A 9,963-nucleotide genomic window follows, 5' to 3' on the forward strand; every position below is an offset into this window, starting at 1 on the left:
AAATGCTTAAAATAATTATAATTTGAATTAAATTTTGAGAACAACACTTTACAAAATGAAAAAATGTCAACGTAACATTTATTGTGAAACAAATGAAATATGTAATTACACTCTTATTATGGATTTTTTCTCCAAACTGATGGAATGTGGCGAAGCTTCTCTAAATGACACGTTAAATTTCAATCATACAATGCATTGCTAGTACTACTTTCGAAAAAAATGTTTTGTAGATTATTGATTAATTTTACAGCATAATGAAATCCAAGAACATACACTTTCTTGCGTGCCACAATCGAATATCGGATACATATAAAGAAGTAAGAAAGAGAAAAAAAAAAACAAAAGAACATTTTGACTCTACCTTAAAATTAACCGAGGCTACATTTTATTCCCCGATTTAGATTATTGGAAGCATATGATAATATGCCGGTCAAAATAATAAATTTTATAACCTTTGGTCTTTATTTAAAGATTGAATTATTGAACTTAAGCCTAGCGAACTCGACAAGCTTTTCAATATCAGGCATGACAGGCTTGACTGCTTCATGTGCGTAGAATCTATCTGCCCAATGGAAAAGACCTGGTGTGCTCTCTGGATGTATGAACTTGAGGCCTATAAATTTCTCAAGAACCTTGAGAGGACCCAACATCGACCCGAAACCGATATCTATAAATCCGATGTTGTCTCCTCCAAAGAAGCTTCTTCCTTTGCTGCATTCTTGAAACGTTTCTTCCAAAAGAGCCATACACTGCTCTAACTTCGCTACTGCCGTCTTTCTTTCCTCCTCGTCTTTTGCTACCGCTACTCCATTGATTGATGTGAAACACTATATAAAAGATCAAGAAGATTAATTATTTATATGATTTATGAAATTTACTACGATATTCTAAACAGTTGCACATTAAAGACATGCCAATCTTATTCAAGTAAATGGCAATTTATACATTATACATTCAAGGAAATATGCGAATGCACCATACGCTAAAACATAAATAAAGAAAAAGTATATATAGTCTCATGACTTACGTGTTCATCGATGTAGACGTCCCAAAAACGAGCAACGGCACGATCAAAGGGATCAGAAGGAAGTATCGGAGGACCGGAGAGCCAAGTTTCATCGACGTACATGACGATGTTGAGTGATTCACGGATTGGTTTGTTTCCATGGATGAGGATGGGGATTTGTTTATGGACTGGGTTGTAGTTTAACACGCTCTCGGAATTCAACGTATCTTCTTCTTCGAGGTACTCGTACGGTACACGCTTTAGGTTAAGTGCGATCCGAGTCCTCAGCACGAAAGGGCTAGGCCATGCTCCTAATAGCCTTACGTACTCATCATTGTTCACACCATTCATTAGACCCATTATTATACCTTTTTTTTGTTTCTGAAAATTAAAGATTGATCAAACTCAGTTCGCTGCTCTTTTCTTTGGGATAGAAAATGAAAAGCTGTGGTTTGATGAGGTTTCGTCTCTACGTCTGGCGTCTATATATATGGACGATCTCACTTTTTTTTTTATTTTCTCAGGTTTTGCCACGTATGTTGGTCAAAAAAAGCTTCGGTATGCATGTGCATCATAATAATGTTAACATTAAACAAACAATAAAAATACATTGAACAAAGAAAATGGATCGGTAGGAAATTCAAAGAGACAAGAGAGTCCAGGAAAGTGTGATGAGTCCGGTTTAGTTGCCTGATCGGTACCGTTGCTAAACAGTAGGACCCCCCACGGTAGCGTTCATATTACCGATGTGTACTTTAACTAAAGGCTTGTACTTTAGAAGCTACTGCGAAAATATATAGCATGAAAACTGAGGCGTAAAAAACGAAAAAAAGAAAGGAAAGAAAGCTGAAGTGTAATTATTAGTTAATTAATTAGTTGAGTGTTTGACGGAATGTATTATTTCTAAAATTTCTTGGTCTATAGTATACCAACCTACTTTTTAATTTTCCAAAGAGATGGCACCTACTATATTATTTAAAATAAAATATAATTAGACAGATACATCGGTTTCCATAAAAATGTATATACTAATATGTCACAACTCACAAACAAAGAGATTGATGGAAATGGTATATGTTGAACTTTTAGAATATTTTTTCCGCTCTTTCGTGTGGAAGTGTAGAAACCGCGTTTTGGATAAGTTGCGTGCAGAGAAAATGAAAGTCAACGATATATATGAGTCTAGTGAGGGGTCTTGTGGTGCGTGGTGATGCCGACTCCTCTCTTTTATGTCGTATCCTCATCGTGTGGCCACAACTAACCACAATGTGAAAGAAAGGTGGGTAACCCTGTGTTTACACTCTGTTTAACGAGTGGGTCCAAATGACTCAAATTACCCAATAGCTTTGTGGCCCAACGGCTTCGGCCGTGACCGTTATTATAAATGGACGCCTCATGTCTTTTTACAAAATCAGGCAAGGCCATATGACCATGAGATCAAGAAGCGAAGACACGCTATTTCAACACATCATAGTGGCGGAAGTCTACACGTTTAGGTGCAAGGAAGAAACAAAAATCGTTAGAACAGGACCAACGTTATAGAAACGTTTTAGACCAGATAATAAACATAACTAGCTAAGGTGATAGGCAAGGTTATACGGAAAGTGAAGAAACAAAAGAAAATGACATTTTTTGTTTTTTAACTCAACATCAACTTTTCATTAGCCAAATGTGAATACATGATTAGAACTTAGAAAATGACATATTTTCTTGTTATATAGTCATATGCAAAATTCAACTTGCAGTTTTATTACCCCACCGTCGACTATTATTTTCTATTGACTCTCCCTACTATGTACAATTGACTATTTAGAAATTTTTTTTTTTGGTTTCTTAATCTTGATCATTAGATGACTCCCCAGCGAATATTTACACAACTAACTCACATGTTCCCTTCACATATAGGGGGCATGATGAATAACAACAACATCTGAAACTCTCTATATATGTTTTTTTTTTTAAGTTAGAACGGGTTTGGTCCAAAGGAGTTGCCGTAATTCTGGAAGTAGGAAGCTCCTGTCCAGAACAAACGAATCAGCAGAATCACCGTAAAGACTGTTCCTCCAAGATTGCATATCACCTGCGAGAGAACTTATACTTAGCATCACATGTCCATGGCATGACACTTGAGCTAAATAAAGCCAGCCTAAAATTCACAAACATCTTACCCCGTTTTCAACACTCATAAACTAGTTAAATAAAGACACTGTCACTCGAGAAAAGGTATATATTTTTTTCTTTAGAAGATAAAAAACCATTCCATTCTAATTCGAAAGCTTAACCTAACCGAAACAACAACATACCGGTACACATACAATCAAGTAAGAGAAAGTGTAAAAAGAGATAACCTCAAGAAAAGCTCTGGTGATGGAAAGTGAACCCAATAGCAATATCCCATCTACTGCAAACGACACCTGCGAGCAAATGACACCACCTTAGGGTTAATTACACAAATCATACAAAACAAACAACAATGTTGCAGCAGCACGAAGTTAGTTAGTTCTCACGAGTCGAGGAGACATGGCGGCAGGCAAAATACGGCGGGAGGTCTTTTTAGCTCGCTTAGAGACCTTTCTGAACATACTCGTTAAGAATCTGACCAGAAGATCCACACTACTCTCCCTCTCATCATCATCATCATCTGAAATGACATCGTATTCGTACCCGTCGAAGAAGAATCGATCCTCCGATTCGTCGTATCTCCTACGCGACTAAGAACAAAAAGAGATTGACCTCTCAAGTTTCAAATTCCTCAACAATTCGGATTACACAAGATACCTGAGAAGCGAGTGGCCGTTTCAATCTGCGGCGAAGGATGATGGAGTCAATAGAGAAAGGAGTTGAAGAGACGAATCTATGCGAGACATTGATCAATTGCAGCGACGATGATGATGATAAGGTTGTAGCTGATAAAGCCATTTAGCGAGCTCCGAAGAAAGAAACATTACAAGCGACTGATTTGTAAATAAAAATGGACTAAATTGATAATAAAATAAACTTAGAGCTAAATTTCGAAAATACACATAAATATAAGGTCCTAGTTCTGTAAATGTACACAACGTGGCAAAAAAACTGCTGACCATTTCAAAAAACAAAAAAAAAAAATATCTTCTCACCAACAAACAAACAAAACAGAGAAAAGCCCTCTCGCTAAAACCCTACCGCCGCGAAACCACCTACACACCGAGAGTCTCCGCCGCTGTTATACCCACGGGAGCTACTTGAATGACGAGGTGAAAAGTTTATGTCTTTTTAGATTTTTAGGTCAAGTGGAGATTGAAAGCTATGAACTTTATAGCTTCCTCTGTTTGATTAAAATTGTGATTATGTTTTTGTTACTGTGTAGGGAGAGACAGTGATGATGATAATCAATGAGATGGACTTATCAGACGCAGTGATTGTGAAATCCACCAAACTCAAATCAGCCGTGTGGAACGATTTCGACAAGGTGAGGAAAGGAGACACACACGTGGCCATCTGCAGGCACTGTGAGAAACGTCTCAGCGGTTCTAGCGCGAGCGGGACTTCTCATCTAAGGAACCATCTGATTAGATGCAAGAGGAGAGCTAGCAGCAACAGTGTTGGTGTTGCTGCTGCTCAGAAGAGAGTAATAGAAACAACAACTCCACTCGAGTTAGCGATTGTCGACCCGATAAAACATGAATATAACAATAATGCTTCTGTGGTTAACTCCGGTTTGGATCAGAGGAGGAGCCGGTTCGATTTAGCAAGGATGATAAGCTTACATGGCTATCCGTTAACCATGGTTGAAGACGTTGGTTTCAGAGTGTTCCTCAGAAACTTACAGCCTCAGTTTGACCCCGTTGTGTTCGAGAGAGTCGAGTCTGATTGTATGGAGATATACGCCAAGGAGAAGCATAAGATCTTCGAGGACTTGGATAAGTTACCTGGAAATATTAGTATCAGCGTCGACGTTTGGAGGAACGGTGATGATTCTGATGAGTTCTTGTGTTTGTCTGCTCATTACATCGATGAAACATGGGAGCTGAGGAAGAGAGTTCTCAACTTCTTCGTGGTTGATAGGGATGTGATGCTCGCTGAGGTTGTGATAATGTGCTTGATGGAATGGGATATAGACAGGAAGCTCTTCTCTATTGCGTCAAATCGAACTCCTCCGTTTGGTGAAAACGTGGCTAGCAAGATCAGAGACAGGTTGTCGCAGAACAAGTTTCTTTACTGTAACGGACAGTTGTTTGATGTGAGCTGTGGAATTTATGTTATTAACCAGATGGCTCAAGAGTCTCTGCAAAGTTGTTTCGAGACGATAAACAAGATTCGAGAGAGCGTTAGGTATGTTAACAAATGGACTGGTGGTAGCAGTGAAAGGGTCCTATGTATCGATGACTCAACGCGATGGGACACCACGTGTACAATGTTGGAGATTGCATTAGAGCAGAAGAACGTGTTCTCGCTCGTGAAACAACGTGAGTCCTCTGCGTCATGTCCATCTGATTTGGAGTGGGAGAGGTTAGAAACAGTTGTCGGGTTCTTGAAAGTCTTTGTCGAAGTGACGAAAACATTCACAAAGAGAAGCAATAGTAGTTGCTTAACCGCAAACATTTACTTCCATGAGATATGTGACGTACACCTCAGGCTAATAGAATGGAGTAAGAGCCCTGATGGTTTCGTTAGCTCTTTAGTTGTAAGCATGAGGAAGAGATTCGAGGAGTTTTGGAATAGAAACCACCGGGTTCTAGCCATTGCTACCATATTAGACCCACGCTTCAAAATGAAGCTAGTTGAGTATTACTACCCGCTGTTGTATGACTCTGCTGCTTCAGAGTTTATCGAAGACATCTCTGAGCACATCAAAGCGCTTTACAACGAGCATTCTGTAGGATCGCTGTTAGCATCATCAGACCAAGCCCTCGTCTGGCAGGAGAATCATCCTCATCATCATCATCCTCATCATCAGCATGAAGATAAACTCTTAGAATTTGATAAGTACATCAACGAGACGACTACTACTTCACCAGGTCAAGATTCTAAATTGGATCTTGAAAAGTACCTAGAGGAGCCTCTGTTCCCACGGAACTCAGATTTTGACATACTCAACTGGTGGAAAGTTCATACACCAAAGTACCCGATTCTCTCCATGGTGGCACGTAACGTGTTGGCGGTTCCTATGTCGAATGTATGATCAGAAGAAGACGCCTTTGAGAGTTGTCGAAAGAGAAGGATTAGTGAAACCTGGTGTTCGCTTAGACCGAGTACTGTCCAGGCCTTGATGTGTGCACAGGATTGGATCCGTAGTGAACTAGAAAGCTCTTGAATTTCCATGGATTCATCTTTTATTTTATTTTTTGGGTTTAGATCTCAGCTCCTATAGCTTGTTTGTGTATTATATGTACCACCTCTCAAACAACAATTGCTTTATTCATATGTACCAGAGTCTTTTGTAACGCTTGCATCAGTCAGAAAGTTACACATTCTTAACTAAAGATCAAGTAAAACAAGACAAAGTTCAAAATGAAACTACAAGACAAGGTTAAGGATGTTTTTCTTCCTTTTTGGTACTTACAAAAAGTAATCTGGAGTCTTGCGTGTAGTTTGAGGTTCGACTTGAAGTGGGGCTGGATCGAACTGAAGGAAGTTCTGGTCCATGTTCTCGCCTATCTCAAGAATCGCAGCCATGTTTCCGCATCGGTAGCAATAGTTTGGAGCACTAAACACAGTCGCAACGTTCTTTTCTTGGCACCATTTATAACCTTCCATGACGAGTTGGTGTGCTCTTGAAATCAGACTGGGTCCATTTGTTTGGTTAAACTGAGTAGTGATATCTTGACCGAACGTGTAGCCTGCTCCATGAGGAGATATCCCCCAACCGCATCGATCATCTGCAATCAAAAACAAGAATTTACAAAAGAAACTTATCTGCAATTTTTTTTATAGAAGCTGAGGATTTTAAAAAACTAACAGTTGAGTAATTTGGCGGCTTTCGTGATTCCCAATTAAGATGGTAAAGCCTATCTCTGTATCGAACTTTGAGTGCTACCAAGAGCGAGACTGTCTTCACAGAATAATACCCTCGATCTTCACAAAATTAAATAACAGTCATGAAAATATAACCAGCATAAAAGGAGGCATAAACACACACACAATTCTCAGTACAAACACTAGCAGGGGCGGATGCACAGCCACCCGTACGGGGTCACATGCCCCTATCTAATTCTTAAATTTTCTATAGTAATTAGTACCAAATATAAAAGTGCCCCCAATTTGAAAATTAGATATAGTGTAAAATTGTTATGTGCCCCCAACTAAATATAAGCCTAGATCCGCCCCTGAACACTAGTCGCTTCTCTTCGTATATCCAACCAATCACTAAAAGAATGACTGTTTTCAATGGCAAAGAAGGACTCCATCAGCTGCTCGATCTGACGATCCACGTCTCCCGTCTCCGGCATCTTTTAACCGAACTCGATATCCGGATTCGGTTGGTATTGGATCCGGATGTTTTCTTGTCTCGCTGATTAGTTTTGTTTGTTTACATGAACTCTTATTTTATTAACTGACACGTGGCTTTTTGCCGCGGCATGTAACGAACTTGCCGACGAGACTTATTATGTTAGCCTAGATGTTACTCGGCCCAATTAAATGGAATGAATAACCTTAATTCTTTTTTTCGGTATTGTTTTACTTCTTTTTTTTTTCCGTCAAAGAGGAATATAAATTAAAGAAGGGCTAAGCCCACAGTCCTTACAACACAGGCCCAAGGCCAACTTAAAAACCGAAAACAAATTACAAGGCCCAAAGGCCCAAAACCAACACTGTCCAATCCAGCAACACGTGTTGGTTTTAACTTTTCTTGTCTCTTACCGGCGGTTCCGCCTGAGCGGCTCAGCTCCGTCGAGCTTGTCATGAAGGGCATCATCGGAACAACCGAGAGCTCCTCCCATTCTTCGCACACCACCTAACGGGCATTTGAAGCCCGAGACCGTTAACCTCTGCTAAACTTCTTTTGTCGTCGCCGCTTTCACCGGAGAGTATCATCGTCCATCGAGATCTCAACCCGTCTAACCCTAGCGCGCAACCCAACCACCAGAACCACAACGCGGCTTCCACTAAAACAGAACAGAAATAGAAACCTTCAAATCTAAAGAAACCAAAACCGACAGCGTAGATCTAAATGAGCCTCTACCCTTCGGTGCCAAGACCGACGAAAACGGAGCCGAAGTGGCCTCCCCTTCTCGGGAACTAGAACCGGCGGTAGCGAATCTGAAGGAGCCTTCACCTCCCGGAGTAAAGCCGGCGTCGACAGAGCTCTGATAGCCTCCATCTCCCGGAAAAAAACCCTTGAACATGCAAGCTCGTCCTCTCCCGCCGAGAGCCTCCACATAAACGCGTCCTCCCTCCAAACAACGAAACCACCACTGAGCGATGGCGACGACCCAGAGCTCCGACAAGGCGATTGGTGGTAGGCGGCGAAAGAGACAGCAAAAAGTTACTCTTAACCGAAGGAAAAAAGCTTCCGGCGCCGGCACGGACGCTCACGCGCCGGCCGGACGCCGAAAGTACTCAGATCGCCTTTCTCTCTCTTCTCTCTTGCGTGACACAATTATTATTTCATCGTATTGTTTTACTTCTTCTCACGGGAATATATATATATATATATATATATTTTTTTTTTTATTTTTTTTTTAACACTCTCACTGGGATATATTTTGTTTTAGAAATTAAACTAGAAAACACTGATGTGGGTGGGTCAATTATTATTTCACTTTATTTATTGTCTTTAATTACAATGAACTAATTGGTAATTATCAGAGTAACTAAATTATCTAGAGCGAGAGGAGCCAATCAGTCGTCATATATATAGTTTGAATGCTCCAGCTTTAGACTAGTCTTCAGTTGCTTTTGATTCTCGACGACCGGAAGAAAAGAAAAATAACAGTGACCAAAAAAAGTTGATTGATTATTAAGTCTCTATATTAAGTACGTTTCACGGGTTTGATAATAATTCAAACTATATAAAGGTATTCAAACTCTGCGATTTTGTACTTGAAAAAGGGGAATTGATGTGTGTTTGACCAAAAATTAAAATGAACATGTTGATCTTATGTTTAATTTTTTGTATAAATTTATAATTATATGTCTAACAACTAATGGCATTTTTGCTTTACCATATGCATGTGTTCAAGAAAAACTAGAATATGTAGTCTGTTTGTAGAATTTTCTTACGCATATTTTGGTCATTTACCTTCACCATACGTATCCAAAATTTCTTCATAATTACCTTGTATAAGTATAAGACGTGTGTACCTCAATATAAATAGTAAAAACCCATTTTGCAACCTCCATTTTTGTTGACATTCAGTTTTCAGTTTTTATCTAATGACCTTAGTGATAGTTTGCAAATAGTTTATATTTCATTAAGCATAACTTGTCACATAGTAAGATGGATCAGAGTACCAAATGGCTAATATACCGATTAATTTCTATAATGGTTTTTGGTTTATAATGTGTACATCCGTGATGTAACAAAGGAACAAACTATGTTACTAATTATTTTATATGCTAAGATTACTGAATCTAATTTTGAAATGGATGAAAAAGATATGAAATAGAGAGTAGTGGTGGAGTTAACCCCACAAAAGAACAAAAGAATAAAAGATGGGAAAAAGCATAACACAAAGAACCAAAAAACAATGTGGTCTCCTTTATAAGAAGAACCATTACACACATTCTCCTTTTAAAGCTCATATTTTTAATATGAAAATTGTACATGCCATTCCATTATGAATTATAAAAATATGTTATATCAGATCTTTGAAGACATCTCTTTTATTTTCTCTTTGCAAGAATATATGCTTTCAGAATACATCAATAATAACGGACTCGACATATTTTGCTTAATGGTTGGATAAACTCTTCTGAACTATGGTTGGATAAACTCTTCTGAACTACAATATTTTCATTACACATAAAATTCCATC

At 39.0% G+C, this 9,963-nt stretch overlaps 4 protein-coding genes across 4 annotated transcripts; 1 reads left to right on the forward strand and 3 right to left on the reverse strand.

Annotated features, from left to right (window-relative positions):
• Positions 1-255: 255 nt before the first annotated feature.
• LOC108825828 (glutathione S-transferase U11-like) lies at positions 256-1,448 on the reverse strand. Its single transcript, XM_018599181.2, has 2 exons — positions 1,028-1,448; positions 256-827 (listed from the first exon to the last, which is right to left on the reverse strand). The coding sequence occupies exons 1-2, from the start codon at positions 1,364-1,366 to the stop codon at positions 462-464; spliced, it is 705 nt and encodes a 234-aa protein (XP_018454683.1). The 5' UTR covers positions 1,367-1,448; the 3' UTR covers positions 256-461.
• A 1,277-nt stretch (positions 1,449-2,725) lies between these two features.
• LOC108825889 (protein SHORT HYPOCOTYL IN WHITE LIGHT 1) lies at positions 2,726-3,946 on the reverse strand. The gene is made up of 4 exons (XM_018599247.2): positions 3,785-3,946; positions 3,514-3,717; positions 3,355-3,420; positions 2,726-3,086 (listed from the first exon to the last, which is right to left on the reverse strand). The coding sequence occupies exons 1-4, from the start codon at positions 3,923-3,925 to the stop codon at positions 2,970-2,972; spliced, it is 528 nt and encodes a 175-aa protein (XP_018454749.1). The 5' UTR covers positions 3,926-3,946; the 3' UTR covers positions 2,726-2,969.
• Positions 3,947-4,382: 436 nt separating this feature from the next.
• Positions 4,383-6,167, forward strand: LOC108824510 (zinc finger BED domain-containing protein RICESLEEPER 1-like). The gene has a single exon (XM_018597945.1). It carries the CDS (start codon positions 4,383-4,385, stop codon positions 6,165-6,167), a length of 1,785 nt encoding a protein of 594 aa, XP_018453447.1.
• A 377-nt stretch (positions 6,168-6,544) lies between these two features.
• On the reverse strand, positions 6,545-7,434 carry LOC108824511 (serine/threonine-protein phosphatase PP2A-5 catalytic subunit). Its single transcript, XM_018597946.1, has 2 exons — positions 7,365-7,434; positions 6,545-6,864 (listed from the first exon to the last, which is right to left on the reverse strand). Exons 1-2 carry the CDS (start codon positions 7,432-7,434, stop codon positions 6,545-6,547), a joined length of 390 nt encoding a protein of 129 aa, XP_018453448.1.
• Between the last annotated feature and the right edge of the window lie 2,529 nt (positions 7,435-9,963).

Source organism: Raphanus sativus, unplaced genomic scaffold (assembly GCF_000801105.2).
Source record: "Raphanus sativus cultivar WK10039 unplaced genomic scaffold, ASM80110v3 Scaffold3738, whole genome shotgun sequence".
In the NCBI taxonomy this organism is placed as follows: Eukaryota; Viridiplantae; Streptophyta; class Magnoliopsida; order Brassicales; family Brassicaceae; genus Raphanus; species Raphanus sativus.